The 19,434-nt window shown below is 43.1% G+C and overlaps 2 protein-coding genes across 2 annotated transcripts in view; one reads left to right on the top strand and one right to left on the bottom strand.

Moving 5' to 3' along the window:
• Positions 1-114: 114 nt before the first annotated feature.
• LOC106809113 (protein Skeletor, isoforms B/C-like) lies at positions 115-2,158 on the top strand (the record flags this gene model as incomplete). Its single annotated transcript, XM_014812076.1, is given in 3 exon segments — positions 115-280; positions 836-914; positions 1,544-2,158. Coding segments are annotated over 3 exon segments (396 nt in total), but the record flags the coding sequence as incomplete, so codon positions are not given.
• Positions 2,159-7,541: 5,383 nt separating this feature from the next.
• The window catches only part of LOC106809111 (myosin-11-like), a 27,188-nt gene continuing 15,295 nt past the window's right edge, over positions 7,542-19,434 (bottom strand). The window contains exons 7-8 of the mRNA XM_014812072.1: positions 8,429-8,608; positions 7,542-7,612 (exon numbers count right to left, since the gene is read on the bottom strand). Coding sequence (XP_014667558.1) covers positions 7,601-7,612; positions 8,429-8,608 — 192 coding nt within the window. The 3' untranslated portion in view covers positions 7,542-7,600. The remainder of the gene's footprint in view (positions 7,613-8,428; positions 8,609-19,434) is intronic.

Here is a 19,434-nt window from a genome sequence, read left to right as displayed (position 1 = left end):
ATAGATAGATAGATAGATAGATAGATAGATAGATAGATAGATAGATAGATCGATAGTTAGACATATAGCCGTCTATTATTCTCACTATCTCATTAATTCCCCGCTGCCCCGCAGGTGGATATCGGCGGTGTGCTGTTTACTGATGTGAGCACTCCTACACCGGTGTTACTGAGGCGTCAGACGCTGCATGGCCAGCACGGCATCAGGAGCGGTCACATCAGCATCCTCAACCATCAGACCATCCACATAGACGACCTGTTCTTCTATGGCACCGCCCCGAGTGAGTGCCGCTGTTGTAATAATAACCACACCATATATACCGCTATAACCGTAGAAATAATATACTAATAAGTCTCACAATTAGATTTCTAATCACAGATATCACATAGTGCACATTATGTTAGAGGCGTAGCTAACTCATCTTACCTGCGTGGCATGTGGGGAAAAGCCGCGCGCAGTTTTTGTTCTAGGCAAAGGACCGTGAGCAGATCGCCATTAACCATGTAATATAGGTCTGCATTGGTTTTGGGTGGAAGCATTTTTCACTCTTTCCTCGTGATATATAGTAAATTATATAATTGCAGTATATTATAGTATGAATATTGATCTCACCGATTGGCTAGCTATTCCTTACCCCCCCCTCCAATTCCAGAGGCCACAGCCCTATGTGGCAAAAAAAATTCCGTTTATAGAGAATAATATACATTATATAGTAAATTACGACCTTGCTCTTTGCTAGACAATTGGACATCACCATCCCCGTGCAACATTTTACAGGCTTTGCACAGTAACGCTGCAGGACGGGACTGATGCTAAGTTAATGTGTGTGTTTCAGGGACGCAGTTCTTGATAGGTCGTGGTTCACCCATCAGCAGCCACAATGCGACAAAGATCAGTGACCATCGAAGCAAGCTGTAAGTTGTTCTTCCCTTCTTTTCTACGTGAGCTGTCATGTGTCATGTACTCACATGTTAACATAATATACCTAGACCAATAAACAGTGCCTTAGAAATATTTACTATATGAGGCCATTATAATTTATACGTCTATGCTAAGCGGTATAACCAAACAAGGTGCCATTCTAGAAATAAAATGGCGTCGGATTATATAAAACTATTTTCGGGTCCGATTTGTTGGTCACTTGCTACGAAACGCTTGTCACTAAACATCGCAATATTTAAATGCAAGGCGTCGTCGTTAGCTCTTACAAGTTAACAACCCACAGCGCCACCAACCACTTAGACGCGTGTTTGGCCGTTTTCACGCAAGAAAGCGTGTAGCGAATAAAACTAATTTTCCTGTAACAGGACATGCTCTGATCAGTAGACGTTATTGGGTTGAATTACGTTAAAGGTTAATGCACTATGCAGTTTTCTGAAGGCGCGAACTAGGACTGCCATTATAAAGCAAGCGTAACGCTTTGTTGCATTATACAAGGTGGTTTGACCTTGCACCATGCTGTATATTGTTAAAGCTGTCTATGAATCATTGAACCTTGATGAACAGCTTGCATAAGTAGTTGCGTCATGTTCGTGTGTTTTAGGGACTACACATCGCTGCCAGAGTTCTACGGTAAAAACATGACGCTGCTGCTGCCGCCTACTACATCTGTGTTTGATGCTGAATGGCTAAGCATGTACGACATACGGTTTAACATGGATTTCGCAAGCGTCACCCTACCGGTTGCTAAATAAAACAAGTCCGTTGACAGGTGACACTAGTAACACAATGATGTACTATAGAGTGCCCTCTATACAAAGGGACTCTTACATTATGTGTTGAATACGTAAATTTGACCATGGCCTACAAGAAAAAACATGTCAACCACGTGTTGGCTAGGTTGTTGCATATATATATATTTATTCACTCCACCGAGTTAATGATCATAATGTAATTACTCCATCTCATATGTATTCTTGCAACATAGTTGTCATTTCATCAGATACTGACGATATTATTATTACTGTTAATTTTATTTTATTTTATTGACCACTCGTTATCTACAATATAATAATTATGACTATCTACGTTCTGATTATTGTATGTTAATTGTTAACGGCACGTTAATAAAGTTTAGTTAATTGCATAAGAAAATATGTTTAGTTAATACAACCGACACCGTTATACACAATAAAGAAAATATATATGATAAAATTCAGGAATGTTTATTGAGCAGCATATATAATTTTACAAGGATATTTATAAGGTGTAACGATTGTCAAAGAAGCATGCTTTGATGCCCCATCTAGATATTTGTGAAAAGTTTAAAGACAGCTGGAATGTTTATTTGATAAACAAAGTACAGAATAATACAGAATTTGACGAGCAAAAGAAAATGCAATACACGTACATTCTGCATATTTGTCTCGTGTGAAAAGTCCCTAGCAAAAACCACGAATTAAGATGAACATACATACCCTCACGCAATATCTTTCTGCTTAAAATATGATAAAGTTGGCAATTATCTGGTTTTGAGTAATTTTCTGCATGTGAGATTCACAAGAAAATAACTTTACTAAAATGAATAATCGTGTGCAAGCCAACTAGCAAGCGCAACGCTTAAATATGAGTAAAAAGTAAAAAGCTAATCAAAATTTCTAATAAAATTGGCACCTGAGACTTCATGGCAAATGGATGAAGCATACAAAAAATATTAATTCTCCTTGTTAGATTGATGTCGATATAAGAGATCTCTCACCTCACATCACACACAGGTAAAAGGACTTAGATGTCACACACACAAATATTAACAATAGACTAGAATGACACTAGATGTGCGTAGGCAGACGATGCATCTTGACATCTGCATTAGATGATTTTTAAATCAAGAAGTAAAATTCGTATATTTATTTAGACGTGTTTCACCCTCTGATATAGAGATGAAAATCTCAAGACTAACACAACACTTGCTTTTTTGAGCAGACAATGACTTTTTGACTTTTAAAAGGCCATATGGAATGTTGGAAAATGAACTTGATTTACACCTTCCCCTCTACCTACAGACGTCTACCCTACAAATTTTACAGAACAATAATAGAAACAGAATGTGCACACCGACCCTTACTAGTGCAGTGAATGGCACTGGTAAACAGTATTGTACTCTTACCACCAGGTGTCATAGGTGACAATGGTTACCGGCCTCACCACTAGGTGTCGCTGGCGACAGTCATGGGTGGTCTCACAGGTGACAGGCGGCAGGTGAAGAGGTCGTGACCTGTGCCGACCTGTCCGTCGCCACTCAGCTGCTGTGTCAAGTCAAAGTCACGCGACGCCCCCAGGTGGCGCAGCGAATCGCCTATGTAGGGGGCGCCGGTGGTCGCCATCATGGATTCTGCACGGATCTGCGAGCGAGCAATCACCTTGTTGATCTCTTCTATCCTGCTGCGCCCTGGTGACCTGCAACCATGATAGGTGAGATAGCTGTTTCCGTGGCAACTCTCAGCTTCTTAAACTAGGTGGCAGGACCCTTTCTCAAGATGCGCCCTGCCATGTCTAGATCTTCGGTGGTCGTCTGTGATCGTCTTTGCTTCAATTAGCAGTGTAGTTCACCTGTCTTATGCATTGAATCCTAACTCATATCTTACACAATGCTTATCCACTATTAGCTCTCATTTGATCAGCATTTCTACTCATCTGCCCCTACCAGGAGGCAGCCGCCAGTAACACGCTAGTTGTAATATCAGTCACAGTTCTGACGTTTTCTCATAATGTAACATTAGTCACAAGCATGGTCATAGGGGTACCCACAGTTGTAACTTTACGATGTTTCTAGCCACAAGCCCAAGCTTCATGTCCCATGAATGGCTCATCTGTGAGTGTATCACCTGCCCTATAGCGGAGAGTTGATTTTTACCTGTTGTCGGTATCGGTAGGTAGTGGCACGGAGCGCTTGCGTAGGGAGCTCATCTGATCTCTCAGCCGGTCGTTGTCATCTCTGACAGCCCTCAACTCTATGTTATCCATCTCCCTACTAGAGCGCTCTATCTGTAACGACCCTGTCAAGTAACATTCACAATTATCTTGAAGACGACCAGTAAGCAGCATCCACGATTACCTTAAAAACCAGTCAGCAACATTAATGATTACTATGACAACCAGTGAGCAATATAGATTACAGTCCAAACACGACTAGATATAAAGTAATAAAATTATTGAAAGAGCGAGATCATTTTCAACCAACCTCGCCCATATAAAAAATGTTAACAAAAATAAAATTGGTACTTATTAAATTTATTGTTACCATTGATAAATGGTTCTATAAACAGTAACACTATGCTCCCTCAATGTGTACATGCTGGCTGTAAAGCAACAATGCATCATTATACGTAATATCTAAAGCTGGGTTTACACTACCAACTTTGTATTGGCGAATTGAACCAACTTCCCAACTATACAACCGACAATCGGCAGCATAAACGCAAAAGTTGCGCAACCAACCGATCGATAGCAACTAGTTGGGAGATTAGAACATGTTCTATTTTCGCCAACTCGGAGTTGGCCAACTGGAAATTTGGTCCAACTCGCCAATACAAAGTCGGTAGTGGAAACCCAGCTTTAGCCTGACTACAATGCTACTCCCACAACACATGACCACAGGACATTGGTACCAGCTTTAGTTAAAACCACTACTAGCCTGTGGAATGTGAGGGGCGCTTACCTTCAAGGTCTGATAGGCGTTTGTGTAGCAGTGTTGGATCGGTCGAGCCAGCAGTAAGGCTGCTGATATGTGAATCCATCTGCTTCTGCAGCTCTCTCCTCAACCCCTGAAGCAGGCTAACTACCTCCGTCCTGCAGCAGAGGAAAACGATTAAGTGATTGAAAAATTGATTAATAAAAATTAGTGATTGAAAAATAAAGGAAAAGATTAAGTGATTGAAAAATTGATTGAAAAATTGATTGAAAAATTGCTTAATAAAAATAAGTGATTGAAAAATAAGGGAAAAGATTAAGTGATTGAAAAAATGATTAAAAAAGTGATTAAAAGATTAATTGAGCAGGGTTTAAGTGTTGTGCAGCACAGCACACATGTTGCATCATCATCACAGGTACATACAGCGTGCATGCGTGTTTATAATGTAGAAAGGGAGAGAGGAAGGAGGGGAGAGAGTTAGAGAGGGAGCGAGCGAGCGAGCAAGACAATGAGAGGGCAGCAGGAAGAGAAGGGGAAGAGACAGAGAGAGGAGTCAAGCAAGATGAAGCAGAGAAGGTAAATTACTGCTGCATTTTTACCTAGTTGGAGAAACGGTGGAGGAAATGCTATCATTCTGTCTCTGTTGTTTAGCATCCACTGTCACTTTATCTACCACTGCTTCCAACTCCTGAATCCTGAGAGGCAAGTATTCCAGTTAGTTAAGCACGTCATTCCACTCAGCAATGAAACACGGTTGACTACATCATAATACATGTTAATACAGAACAGTAGTCAATTACCAGCTTAGGGACATGATGTGGTATGGTATACTATGATATGGCATTGGTGTGGTGCGAGATGGCAAGCATGCTATGGCGTGGTGTCGTGTGGCATAGCATGGTTGTATGGCACGGCTTGATGTGGTGTGTAGTGGTGTGTAGTGGTGTGTAGTGGTGTGTAGTGGTGTGTAGTGGTGTGAGGTGGTGTGTACAGGTGTGTAGTGGTGTGTAGTAGTGTGGTGTGGTATGTACTAATGTGTAGTGGTGTGTAGTAGTGTGGTGTGGTATGTACTAATGTGTAGTGGTGTGTAGTAGTGTGAGGTGGTGTGTTTTGACATGTATTGATGTGTAGTAGTGTGTTGTGCTGTGTACTGGTGTGTACTGGTGTGTACTGGTGTGTAGTAGCGTGTTGTGTTGTGTACTGGTGTATACTGGTGTTGTAGGTAGTGTGTTGTGCCGTGTGACTGGTGTGTACTGTGTGTGGTAGTAGTGTGTTGGTGTGTGGTAGAGGTGTGTTGTGCTGTGTACTGGTGTGTACTGGTGTGTAGTGGTGTGTACTGGTGGTGTAGTGGTGTGTAGGGTTGTTGTGCTGTGTACTGGTTGTCTGGGTGTGTACTGATGTGTAGTAGTGTGTTGTGCTGTGTACTGGTGTGTACTGTGTGTACTGGTGTGTGTAGTGTGTAGTGTGTGTGCTGGCGTGTACTGGTGTGTAGTGGGTGTGTAGAGTGTGTTGTGCTGTGTACTGGTGTGTACTGGTGTGTAGTGGTGTGTAGTAGTGTGTTGTGCTGTGTAGTAGTGTGTTGTGCTGTGTACTGGTGTGTACTGGTGTGTAGTGGTGTGTACTGGTGTGTACTGGTGTGTACTGGTGTGTACTGGTGTGTAGTAGTGTGTTGTGCTGTGTATGGTGTGTTACTGGCTGGCCTGTGTACTGGTTGTACTGGTGTGTAGTAGTGTGTTTGGTGCTGTGTACTGTGTGTAACTCGCTGTGTACTGGTGTGTGTAGGTGTAGTGTTGTGTACTGGTGTGTACTGGTGTTGTAGTTGCGTGTGTCTGCGTGGTACTGCGTTGTGTACTGCGTGGTGTACTGGTGTGTAGTAGTGTGTTGTGCTGTGTACTGCGTGTGTAGCTGCGTGTGTACTGGCTGTGTACTTTGGTGTGTAGTGCTTGTGTTGTGCTGCTGTACTGTGTGCACTGGTGTGTACTGGTGTGTAGTAGTGTGGGTTGTGCTGTTGTACTTGGTCGTTGTTACTGTGTGTGTCGGTGTGTACTGGTGTGTACTGGTGTGTACTGGTGTGTAGTAGTGTGTTGTGCTGTGTACTGGTGTGTACTGGTGTGTAGTGGTGTGTAGTAGTGTGTTGTGCTGTGTACTGGTGTGTACTGGTGTGTACTGGTGTGTAGTATGTGTGTAGTTAGTGTTGTTCGTGCTGTGTAGTAGTGTGTTGTGCTGTGTACTGCGTGTGTAGTGTGTCAATATTCAACCTGTGCGCTGAATAAAAAGTTAGTTATGAGTGACACAGCATGACAAAGCCCTTCTCTTTAGAGCTTCACCTGCTTGTTGAGAGGATGCTGCAGCGCTGACTTCTAGGGCGCAGCCGCTCTCCTTCGTACAGCGCAGCTTGTGTCGTGTCTCTCTGCCTGCACCTCGGCATCCAGTAACTTTCCTGCTGCTGCCAGGATTCCCTGCCTCCTCATCGCCAGCTGCTCTCTCTGCTGCCTCCAGTTCGACGGCAAGCTTGTGTGTGCCTTTTTGCGCATACTTCTCCTTTCCTGCACCACGCTATCCCTGCAGTAATCCCAAGCATCTTATCTTAGCGGTGTGAATGTACATTAATCTCTACCTTCAACTTTTTCATTATGCTCTTATCGCTATACTTGTGGCTATGATATCGTATGACGGGTTATCTATATATTGGTTATAATATCTTATCATACGCTGATATGCTCTATCTTATGGTTGATATTATCTTATCACATGTTGTTAAACTGTTATCTTTAGGTTATACATATTAATTCCTTATGCTGGCCTATCGATCTTATCTTCTGGTTACATTATGTTATCACAACCACTATGCTACTTATGTAAGATGCTACTACGTGAGCACCTACCTGTGATCCTGCCACTCTTGTGCTGTATCTGTCAAATGACTGGTTTAGCTCCAACTTCTGTCCTTAAACTTCTGCTTTAGTGCCATCAGCTTGGCGACTGTAACACAATGAATGATCGCCATGACTAACTGCCTAAATAATGGGACATACGGGAGTATTCTGCTTTCATTTTTAGTTCACATATGCACAAAATCCTACAGCTTACAAGTGCATGAACACTAATTACACATTGCTTTCGATTCATACAATCACAGGTGATAAGTGACAATTACACCAAAGCAACTGAAGTATGCAGAACACAACACCACATGATGATGGAATGGTACATCACACTAACATGTTGGCAGAATGTTACAACGGCGAAACAACCGTAGGCCGCCAAACTTTACAGTTGGTTTGGTTGGATAGAAATATGGCCCTCTAACTGTAACATACGGAAGGCACTGCCGCCGCACGCTATAAAACAGATGGGGACATTGAAGTGGCAGCTGTGAAATCATAGAGGGGCACTTGCAGTGGCAGCTGTGAAACATAGAGGGGTTGCTGAAGTGGCAGCTGTGAACACATAGAGGGCACTGCAGCTGTGAAACATAGAGGGTGCTGAAGTGGCAGCTGTGAAACATAGAGGGCACTGCAGTGGCAGCTGTGAAACATAGAGGGCACTGCAGTGGCAGCTGTGAAACATGGAGGGCACTGCAGTGGCAGCTGTGAACCATAAAGGGCGCTGCAGTGGCAGCTGTAAAACATAGAGGGCGCTGCAGTTGCAGCTATCGACACAAGAGGGCACTGCCGGTGCAACTGAGAAGCATAGGAGGGTGCTACAGTTGCAGCTGTAAAACATGGGAGGGCGCCCTCTCTGCAACAGAAGAGTGCGCTACAGTTGCAGCTGTGAAACCTAGAGGGCGCTGTCTACCTGCAGCTGCTCGATGTGTTGCTGTAGATCACGGATGTAGTTCTCCTGTTCTGTACAAGACGTGCGAAGTGTTGCCCTCTCCTCATGTAGCAGCGCCACCTGGTTTTTCTCCACTTGCAGCGCCGCCTCAAGGTCTGAGGTGTGTTTCTGTAGCTCACAGAGCTTATCATGGCTCTCAACCTGTACACAGCATATGTCACAGTAATAGTCACAAAGCATGGTATGTGTCTCAGTCAATGTCACAGAGCTCATAATGGTCCTCAGCCTGTACACAGCACATGTCACAGTAATGGTAACACGCCATGGTACGCGTCACAGTAATGTCACAGAGCTCAACATAGTACCTAGCGTGTGCACTCATCACAGTAAATATCACATAGCTCGATGAATGCCAGAGATAATGACTCTTACACACCATAATGAATACTAGTTATAAAAATTAGTCTAAAACACTGCAGTCAGAATCCAATTCATAATCGACAAGTCTAACATCTAAACAGCAGTCTAGTTGTGCACTGCGTCACATATAACCGACCTCAGCTTCATACCATGCAGCGCCTACAAAACAGTAGTAAGAAACTTCATTACTTGGGGCCCCTTAATAAATTTCAATATAAAGCAAAACATATAAACTAAATCATATAACTAAAAACATATAAGTGATGGTGAGCTTGTTAAAGGGACAGTAGCCTCTAGGATTTTACTGCATACAACTGTACTTACTGTATAACTGGTAGCTATCCAATATCGTACCTAAGTGTACGCACACTGTATTCTGACTCCAGACGCAAGACTACTTAATTAATTATTATACACATCACGCTACAAAATTTGAACGGCGCCATGACACCCGCGACCGTGCTGGCCACCCTGAAAAAGTTGGCGTATTTGCCATTTTTATTTTGCAGGTAAATGACGGGCGAGGCTAATCACGAAAGTGCAATATTGATATTTATATCCTAAATGCTTATTTAACCGAACGGACATATTCGTTTGTAGGGCACACATATCCATATTATAACTTGAAACATATGTCGTTCTATAAGATATTAGCAATCCTTTTGCTTTTAAATGAATAAATAGAATACTCCTCGGTCTGTAAGCCCTTGGCTCGGAAAAATGGTTATGCGCAACTTCTCATATTCGTGCGCTGCTGAGTGTGCGGGCCACCGGTCGTTCGTTTAGTACAAACTGTTAATCGTTAGTTTTTAAAAACCATTTTTTTAGAAAATATTTCTACATAGTGATTGAACCGATGAAACTTTTATGGGAGCCGCAATTTTATAACCTAAATTACTTGAAACATAACCCCTACAGCAATCGCTTAGGAGGCTACTGTTCCTTTTAAAGGGAATCGAAGAGTATACATTCAACCACAGACACAAGGTAACCATGGACGCCTGGTAACCATGGACGCCTGGTAACCCATGGACGGCTTGGTAACCACAGACAAACCGGTAACGCAAGGTGTAACGTAACTTGCGTGAAACACACGGACACAAGGTGTAACGCATGCGACACCTGGTAACATGGACACCTGTAACCATGGACACAAGGGTATGACCACTAGAACCTAGTACACGACACAGGCATACACCACAGCCCGTGATAACCACAGACACAAGGTACACATGGAATGCCCTCCGTCAGCGCATTATGAGGACGCTATCCCGAGAACCAAATTGTCACCCCGAACCCGAAACTATCCACACCCTCGTGCGGGAAGCTGAAATTCTATGGAAACGCACACCGGCTTAGAGCACAAGCTTAATCCAACCGGGCATATTACACACCCCGACACATTTATACCCTCTCGAGAACCACTAGCTCCCCCCGGGAGACTTTAACCACACCAGACAAATTACCCCCACACGGATACCATCTCTAAACCCCCCCCGACAATTTCTCCCCGACAATTTACACACACCACGGACATTTTAACCACCCCCGAACATTCACCCCCGGACAATTAACCCGAACATTTACCCCACGACAACTCATACCAACACCTGACCGACAATTTAACACAACCTGAAGACTAGCTCTTAAAATGACATCAAAATTATGACCTATTAAAAATAATCAAAAACTTCAAACAAAAAGTCCAAAATAAAACGATGCACAATCACATACTAACACACCATTGAATGATACACCTGTAAATAAGAACTTATGCACTATAACACTCATAATGAAGGCCATCAACAATGAGATCTAGGCACCACTCGACCAAACACCACGACCATCGACATAAGTGCTTGCGCGAGTAATACACTACAGACGTATACTGCTCGGAGCACCTCAGGCTCACGCGCGCTCACGTTCTACAGCAAGAGCATCGGGTAGGAGCGCGTCCCGCCACGGGAGCAAGCAGCGCGGTAGTAATCGAGGTTAGGTAACAAGGACCCACTCCGCAACGGATAGAGCGCAATGCACGCAGCCGGCAGTCGACGAGCGCACGGCGGGAGCGCGTTTGAAGATAGTCAGCCGCGCCACCCCACGTGAGCGCCGTAGCGACACTTCTACAAGCTCTGTGAAATAGACTAACTCCAAGAGCTAATCCAACCTAGAGTGTAACAACTCGGTTAAAAAACGGGAAAATAGTGCTATTCACGACAACATTTATATTCTACTTTGCCTGTCCGAGTCTATATATATATTACATGGTATTGCATTCGCAAATTCTTTGCTCTCTAAAACAAGACTCAAGCGCTATGTCAATACTATACTCCTAGGCGGAGATATCGGCTCCTCAACCTCCCCTCCCACATGCCAAACCGCCGCCTTCGAATCCTACTCTAATCCCCATCCTTCACGCGTGCTAGCGTTGTCTTCGTGAGAGTTCGTTTATTTCGCCATATTTATGAATGATTTTTCGGTTCTAAGGTTGAAGGGTGGAGTGACTTTTCGGGAGCACGCCTATGCCTTATTTCCCTCATTATCTTTCCTACACGGCTAATGCCCGTATTAGATGGATGCCGGCAATTGTTTTTTTTAATTAAGTCCTACAACGAGACTAGTAAGAGGTACCAAAATTTGGGATATGTCATCAATTATCAGCGCTCCCACAGCAGCTCGCGATACGGAAGCGATACTCGTAATTGACACCTTAGCTCAGGCGTAAAGAGACGAGTGCGGCATGACTATACGTAGCATTTCTGCGTGGTGTTGCAGGCGCGCGTATCTCGAGTGTTGCGAGGGGGAGTCGTCTCTAGGCCGATACTCTAACGAGCCTAGAATCGTATTGAAGCGCTTGGTGGGTCAGTTGAGAGAGTGCTAAATAGATTCTCGTCCCAAGCTCGCCAATATACTATCTAGAACATTGTTATAGAGACTCGGAGGCAGAAGCCTATAATATTCTGCAGCACACATTGCAACACTATCACTTTCGCCATGCTCTGACAGTACGTATACAGCCTTCTCAACGTGGTATTCGGCTCTGTTGTAACTAAACTCGTTACTAGCGCTGTGCAGGCATGGGTTGAGGTGCGTTTCTCTGCGAGCGCAGGTAGAGCCTGGCTCAGAAGGCCGTATGTCGACGCCGGTGTGGGTCTGCATCAACTCGTCGCTATAGAACTAGCGTCCATAGTCTGTGGTAGACTTATAAGCGCATTCCTGCGCGATAGAGCAAGAGACACATCGAGTCGGAGTGTCTGGTGGACTCTCTGATATGAGGCGAGCAAGGACAGACATAACCAAAAAAGTGTAGGGACCGTTCTAGCGAGAACATGGACCGGTCAAGGCGTCCCTCCCGAAGATGATCGCCTTGAAGTTAGCGCCAGATTGGTAACAAATGTAATGGATGCAGACCGCACCTCTGACCGAGGTACTGACGTCATAAGCTGAACGTACACTGCATGTACAGCCGAACGTCCTGCATGCACGGCGAGTATAGGTTAAGCCACGGTGGACAAAAAAATCAAGAAAGTACACAAATGAACTACATAATTTATGGTCAGCGCATAAATCATAATTTATGGTACAGATAGAATCGACCAATGGCGAGGCGAGGATTTATAATGCACGGATAGTAACATGCAGCCAAATTAAATGAAAGAATTATGAGTTCCACACATTCATATATAGACTTCCGTCGCGACGTATTTGCACGCGTCTGACGCATTGTCTGGTTTGCTTGATACAATGATATGGCATCTATGTAAGCATTGCAAATGATGCTATGGCCTGCGCCCGCTGAAGTATTTCACGTCTGGCTAGACTGGTTCGCGTGCCTGAGAAACTGTCGTCGCAGAGCGAGTGTACATTGTGTAGCAGAGCTGTGAAGGCCGGATACCAGTGCAAATACATTAATAGCAATTGTAAAACGCGAGGACGGAGTGTAAAACAGGGGACGAAAGTTATTTTATCGTGGACATAATTCCTTTGAGTTTTTGTGGACGGGAAGTGTCAAAAACGGAGGACCGTGAAAATCTTTATGGTTGACATAATTCCTTTGACTTGCATTGGATTCGTGATTATATTGCGGGCATATAATTACCTTCGCTATCCACATTGGTCGTTTATCGGTGACCATAAAATGACTGTAAGTCAAATGTGCATTCTTGATTTTTGTCACCGTGTGGACCAACCGCATATCTGAGCACGCGCATCTGCGGCCGGCATGTGCGGCATGTGGGTTATGTTATTACTCTGCTGAGCCGAGCGCCAAACTCCTCTCAGTGGTTCAACCACGAGATATAAATAAATCATAGTTCTCGTCTAAAGATACAACATTTTGAAGCAAATGTATCTCTTTCGCTGAGACGTGGCCAACTCTTCTCAGCGTTGCCAGCACCACGACATGAAATAATATAGTAATTCGTCATAAAATGCAAACATTTCTTTGAGCAAAATGATATGTAATTCTGCTGAGACGTGCCGCACCGCCAACTCTTTCACGTATGACACCACAATGTGTACAATAAACTATCTAATGCCATTGTAATAAATGATGTATTGCCAATTATTCATCGCTGAGTACATGCTCCACAAACATCCTTTTCAGCGTGCACCAATGCAGTATAAACCTATACGAGCTGCCTGTAAAATAAAATGATGCTACCATATTAATCTCATGCCTGATGAATCAGTAGGCCATACCTTCTCAGCGTGCACCACATACAGTCGTAACTCCTAAAGCTTATGTATATAATGTAGCCACATTATTCTCGGCTGAGACATGTGACCAACATCTCTCAGCGTTGACACACTGCTCAGTATCGACTATAACGGCCTGCTATAATTGATGTGCCAATTATTCTACGCTGAGACATGTGCCACAGATCTTTCCAGCGTGCACCCACGACATGACACATATATAGTTTTCGTCCTAAAAATACAAAACTATTTTGAATGCAAAATGTAAATATTCTCGGCTGAGACGTGCGTCCACTCTTCTTCTCAGCGTTGCACCACATGCAGTCATATAAACTATAAGGCTTGAGAGTAGCCAATTTTCTCGGCTGAGACATGTGCCAACTCTTTCTCAGGCGTTGCAACCACATGCAGTATATATATATATATTAATGATGTAGCCATTATTCTCGAGCGATGAAGACATATTGTGCCAAACTCTTTCTCAAGCGTTTGCAACCACCATCAGTCTAAGCTCCATAAAGGCCATGTATAACGTCAATGTAGGCCATTATTCCTCGCTGAGACTTGCCAAACTCTTCTCTAGCACTGTTCGGCACAATGCAGTCATATAACATATAAAGGCCTTGTATAAATGCGAATGTAGCCCATTATTGCTCGGACTGAGAACAATGAATGCCAACTCTTCTTCAGCGAATTGCACCATCGACATGAAGATAAGTAATAGGTTCTCGTACTAAATACAAACATTTGAAGCAAATGTAATTATTCTCGGCTGAGACGTGCGCGCAACTACTTCTCAGCGTTTCCCCCATAGACAGTGATAAAGCTATAAAGCCTTGTATAATGATGTAGGCCAATGTATTCTCGATGTATGCCAACTCTTCTCAGCGTTGCACCACATGCAGTATACACTATAAAGGCACTTGTATAATGATGTTATCAATTATTCTCGGCCTGAGACACATGTCGCCCAACTCTGATCCTCAAGCGTTGCGAACCACATGCCAGTATAAACTATAAAGAGCTAGTATATAATAATGATAGCAACCATGTATCTCGCTGAGACATGTGCCAACTCTTTTCGCGTTGCACCACATGCGTAGTCTAAACTATAAAAGGCCTTTGTATAATGATGTACCAATTATTCTCGCTGAGACATGTGCAACATCTCTCTAGCGTTAGTCACCACACATGCAAATTAATATAGTCTTCGTCGTTAAAATACAAACATTTTAGTGAAGCAAACTGTAAATTATTCTCGCTGAGACGGTGCGCCAACTCTTTCCAAGCGTTGGCAGCCACATGTCACGTATAGAACTATTTAAAGGCCTTGTATATTGACGTAGCCATTATTAACTCGCTGAGAACATGCTGCCATCTCTATCCTACAGCGTTGCACCAACGACTGAAATAATATAGTTCTCGTCTAAAAAATTAAACTATAACATTATGAGCAAATGTAAATCTCATTCTCTAGGCTGGCGTTGCGACCAATCTTCTCAAGCGATATGCACCACATACAGTGAAAATCAAACTAGCAAAAGCCTTGTCTAATGTATGTGAGCCAATTTATTCTAGCTGAAAGACTAATTGTGGCCCATCTATCTATCTCAAGCGTTGCCACGCACATGCAAGTATAACATACCTTGTTATAATATGTAGGCCAAATATTTCTCGCTGATACCATGTGCCATACTTCTTCTCGGCAGTTTGCACCACATGCAAGTATAAACTATAACCTTGTTATAGATGATGTAGGGCCATATTATTTCGGCTGAGACAATGTGCCAACTCTTCTCAGCGTTGCACCACGACATGACTAACTATAGTTCTCGTCTAAAATCAAACATTTTTGAAGCAAATGTAATTATTCTCGGCTGAGACATGTGCCACCTCTTCTCAGCGTTGACACTCACGACAATGTATATATATATAGTTCTCGTCTACCAATACAAACATTTTGAAGCAAAATGTAATGTATTATCGGCTCTTGAGACGTGCGCCAACTCTGTCTCAGCGTTGCACCTCATGCAGTATAACTATAAAGGCCTTGTATAATGATTAGCCAATTATTCTCGCTGGACATGTGCCAACTCTTCTCAGCGTTGCACCACATGCAGTATAAAGCTAATAAAGCACTTGTATACAGGATTACCAAGTTATTCTGGCGTGAGACATTGCCAAACTCTCTCAGCGTCTGCATCAACCACATGCAGTATTAAACTATAAAAGCCTTGTATAAGTAATGTAGCCAATTATTCTCGCTGAGACTGTGGCCAAGCTCTTCTCAGCGATCTGCCACCACATTGCAGTACAAACTATAAAAGGCCTTGTATAATAATGTAGCCAATTACTATCTCGGCTGAGACCATGTGCCAACCTTCTCAGCGTTGCACCACATGCATGTAATAAACTATAAGGCCTTGTTAATAATGATTGGTGAGTGCCATATATATTTGTGCAGAGACATAGTGCCAAACTCTTATCAGCGTTGCACCACGCCATGACATAATATAGTTCTCCTCTAAAATTGCACACATTTGAAGCAAATAATGTAATTATTCTCGGCATGAGACGTGCCGCCAACTCTCTCAGGTTGCACAACATCAGTATAAACTATAAAGGCCTTTTATAATGATGTAGCCAATTAATTCTCGCTGAGACTGTGCAACTTCTCAGCGGTTGCACCACATGCATTAAAACTATAAAAGGCCTTGTAATAATGAGTAGCCAATTACTCTCGGCTGAGACATGTCCAACCTCTTCTCATGCAGCGTTTGCATCCACAGCAGTATAAACTAAAAGGCCTTGTATAATGATGTAGCCAATTTTCTCGCTGAGACCATATGCCAACTCTCCAGCGTTGCCCACGACATGAATATGATAGTTTCGTCTAAAATACAAACTTTTGAGCCAACATTAATTATTCTCGGCTGAGACGTGCGTCACTCTTCTCAGCGTTGCACCACATGCACTAGTAAACATAAAGGCCTTGTATATTAGATGTATGCTCAATTATGCTCGCTGAGACATGTGCCAATTCCTTCTCAGCTGTTGCCAGCCCATGCCGTATATAACTAAAAGCCTTGTAATTGATTGTGAGTCCATTATTCTACGGCTGAGACATATGCCACCGTCTTCTCAGGTTGACACCACGACATGAATATAATATAGTTCTCGTCCTAAATACAAGCATTTTGAGGCAAATGGTACTTATTCCGCTGAAGACGTGCGTCAACTCTTCAGCTTGCACCACCTTGTCACTATAAACTTATAAGGCCTTGTGTCTAATGAGTAGCCAATTATCTGCGCTTGAGACATGTGCCAATATCTATCTCAAGCGTTGCACCACATGCAGTATAAACTATAAAGGCGCTTGTATCATGAATGTCAGCAAAATTATTTCTCGGCTAGACATGTGCCAACTGCTTCTCTAGCGTTGCACCACGCATGAAATAATATAGAGTTCTCGTCTAAAATACAAACATCGAAGCAAATGTCCAATTATCTCTCACGGCTCGAGACGTGCGCCAACTCTTCTCAGCGTTGCACCCACATACAAGTTAAACTATACAGCGCCCCCCCTTGTTATATATGATGTAGCCAATTTTTCCGAGCTCAGAGCATGTGCGCCCACTCTTGTGCAGCGGTTGCACCACATGCAGCATAAACTATAAATCCTTGTACTCAATTAATGTAGTCCAATTATTCTCGGCTGAAGACTATGGTGCGCCCTCTCTCAGCGTTGCACCACTGACATGAAAATGAATATAGTCGTCTCCGTTCTAAAATCACAATACATTTTTGGAACAAAATGTAATTATTTCGGGCTGAACTGCGTCAACTCGTTCTCAGCGTTGCACCACATGCACTATAAACATAAAGGCCTTGAGTATAATCGGTGTGCCAATTCTCTCGTGAGACAGTGCTCAACTCTTCTCAGCGTTGCCACCCACAATGAGTATAAACTATAAAGGCTTGATAAATGATGCCAGGCCATATTCTCGCGTTGAGAGAGCTGCCAACTCTTCTCAGCGTTCGCACTTCCACGACATAAAATATATAGTTCTCGTGCTAAATACAAAAAAAAACAAAATTTTTTTTGAAGCAAATGTATTATTCTCGGCTCTGAGACGTGCGCACTCCTTCTCAGCGTTGCACACGACATGCGAGTATAGTAATATAAAGGCCCTTGATATAATTATGTACCAATTATCTCGAGCTGAAGACATGTGCCAACTCTTCTCAGCGTTGCACCACATCAGACATGGAGTATAAACTATAAAGGCCTTGTATAATGATGGTACCAATTATGTCTCGCTGAGACATGTGCACCTCTTCTCAGCGTTGCACACGACATGAAATACCTATGTTCTCGTCTAAAATACAAAACATTTGAAGCAAATGTTCAATTATTCTCGCTGAGCCCGTGCGCAACTCTTCCAGCTGTTTGTCAATCCACTTTATTTAACTATACAGGCCTTGTATATATGATGTAGCCATTATTCTCGGTGAGACATGTGCCAACTCGTTATCTCAGCGTTGCACGCACCTGCAGTATCAACTATAAGAGCCGATTGTATAATAATTAAGCCAATTATGTCTCGGGTGAGACATGTGTTGGCCCAACTCTTCTCAGCGTTGCATCCACATGCCAGTATAAACTATAAAGGCCTTGTATATGAATGTTGCCAATTAACTTCGGCTGAAGAACATGTGCCAACTCTTCTCACGTTGCACGCACCATGCATATAACTATAAAGGCCTTTGTATAATGATGTAGCATTATTCTCGCTGAGACATGTGCCCACTCTTCTCAGCGTTTGCACCACATGGCAGTATAACCAGTGGCGTAGGCCAGCAATTGAAACAGGGGGGCGCAAGGCGCAGGGAGCGCAGCCGACGAGGGGGTAGGGTGTGGGGGGGTATCCCCCCATCCCACGTAGGGCGAGATTTTTGAAAAATTCGTGCATGATCAATTATGGATTTATTAAAACTTTGTTTGGGGTGTGCTTTTATAACAAAATTGATTTTTTTTGGCATTTTTCTGCACCACTAAAATTCAGTATTAGGGGTAAACTTATATGAGAGTGGGATATGCTAACTCCCTTAATAACCCCCCCTCTCGCTTTTATTTATTTTGTTCCTGCCTCGATCACGATCAACGTGGGACGATGGGCCCCTGGCTGCTGGCGCGGAAGCGCTCTGAGGTTACACACGACCAGTCGTGGTGGAACCTTAGCTAGACCAGTGAAAATGCTTTACACGCAGCCAAGCTGTTTTTCAGGGAGGGAAGAAAAGTTAAGCGACAAAGACAGCGATGAAGCAATGTTCTCAACGTGGCGAGGGTGTTCCGCCTCCACAGTGAGGGTAATTTTTGAAGACTATGTGCATCAAAATGGCATTTTTGCGCATTTCATCTTTCCATTATTAGGTGTAGGTAATAGGGTAAAGAAACCGCCAATCCATTCAGGGCCCTTCTCTCTTAATTTGTAGCTCTCCGACTCAAGAGGGGGTCATGCCTCCTTCGTTGCCCGCCCCCCCTTTCCTTACTACGCCTATGTCCCTCATTTTCAAGCCCTGACGAACTATTGGAATTTATTTGATTTGTGTTGTTAGCAGTACCTGCAAATGGTTGCATTTATCCGTCATAAACTGTTTCAAGTTTCCTGCATATAAAAGTCTAACAGTTAAATTATTTTTTGAAAGAGTTATGAGGCATATTGAATGAAATCGCAATAAAGAATTACGGGAAAACAGGTAGATGGTGTTGGAACTTGGGCGCACTGAATAACTGCAATTATTTAAATTACAAAAGAATTTACATCGTTTAAATAACCAATGAGCGTTCACAGATCACATTTAACATTGTTGTTCCTATAAAAAATGTTTATCTTCTCAAACATTGA

The sequence above is a fragment of the Priapulus caudatus genome, unplaced genomic scaffold (assembly GCF_000485595.1).
Source record: "Priapulus caudatus unplaced genomic scaffold, Priapulus_caudatus-5.0.1 Scaffold329, whole genome shotgun sequence".
NCBI classification, from domain to species: Eukaryota; Metazoa; Priapulida; class Priapulimorpha; order Priapulimorphida; family Priapulidae; genus Priapulus; species Priapulus caudatus.
The sequence above is the reverse complement of the archived record's forward strand: the minus strand, read 5'-3'. Positions and strand labels throughout refer to the sequence as shown.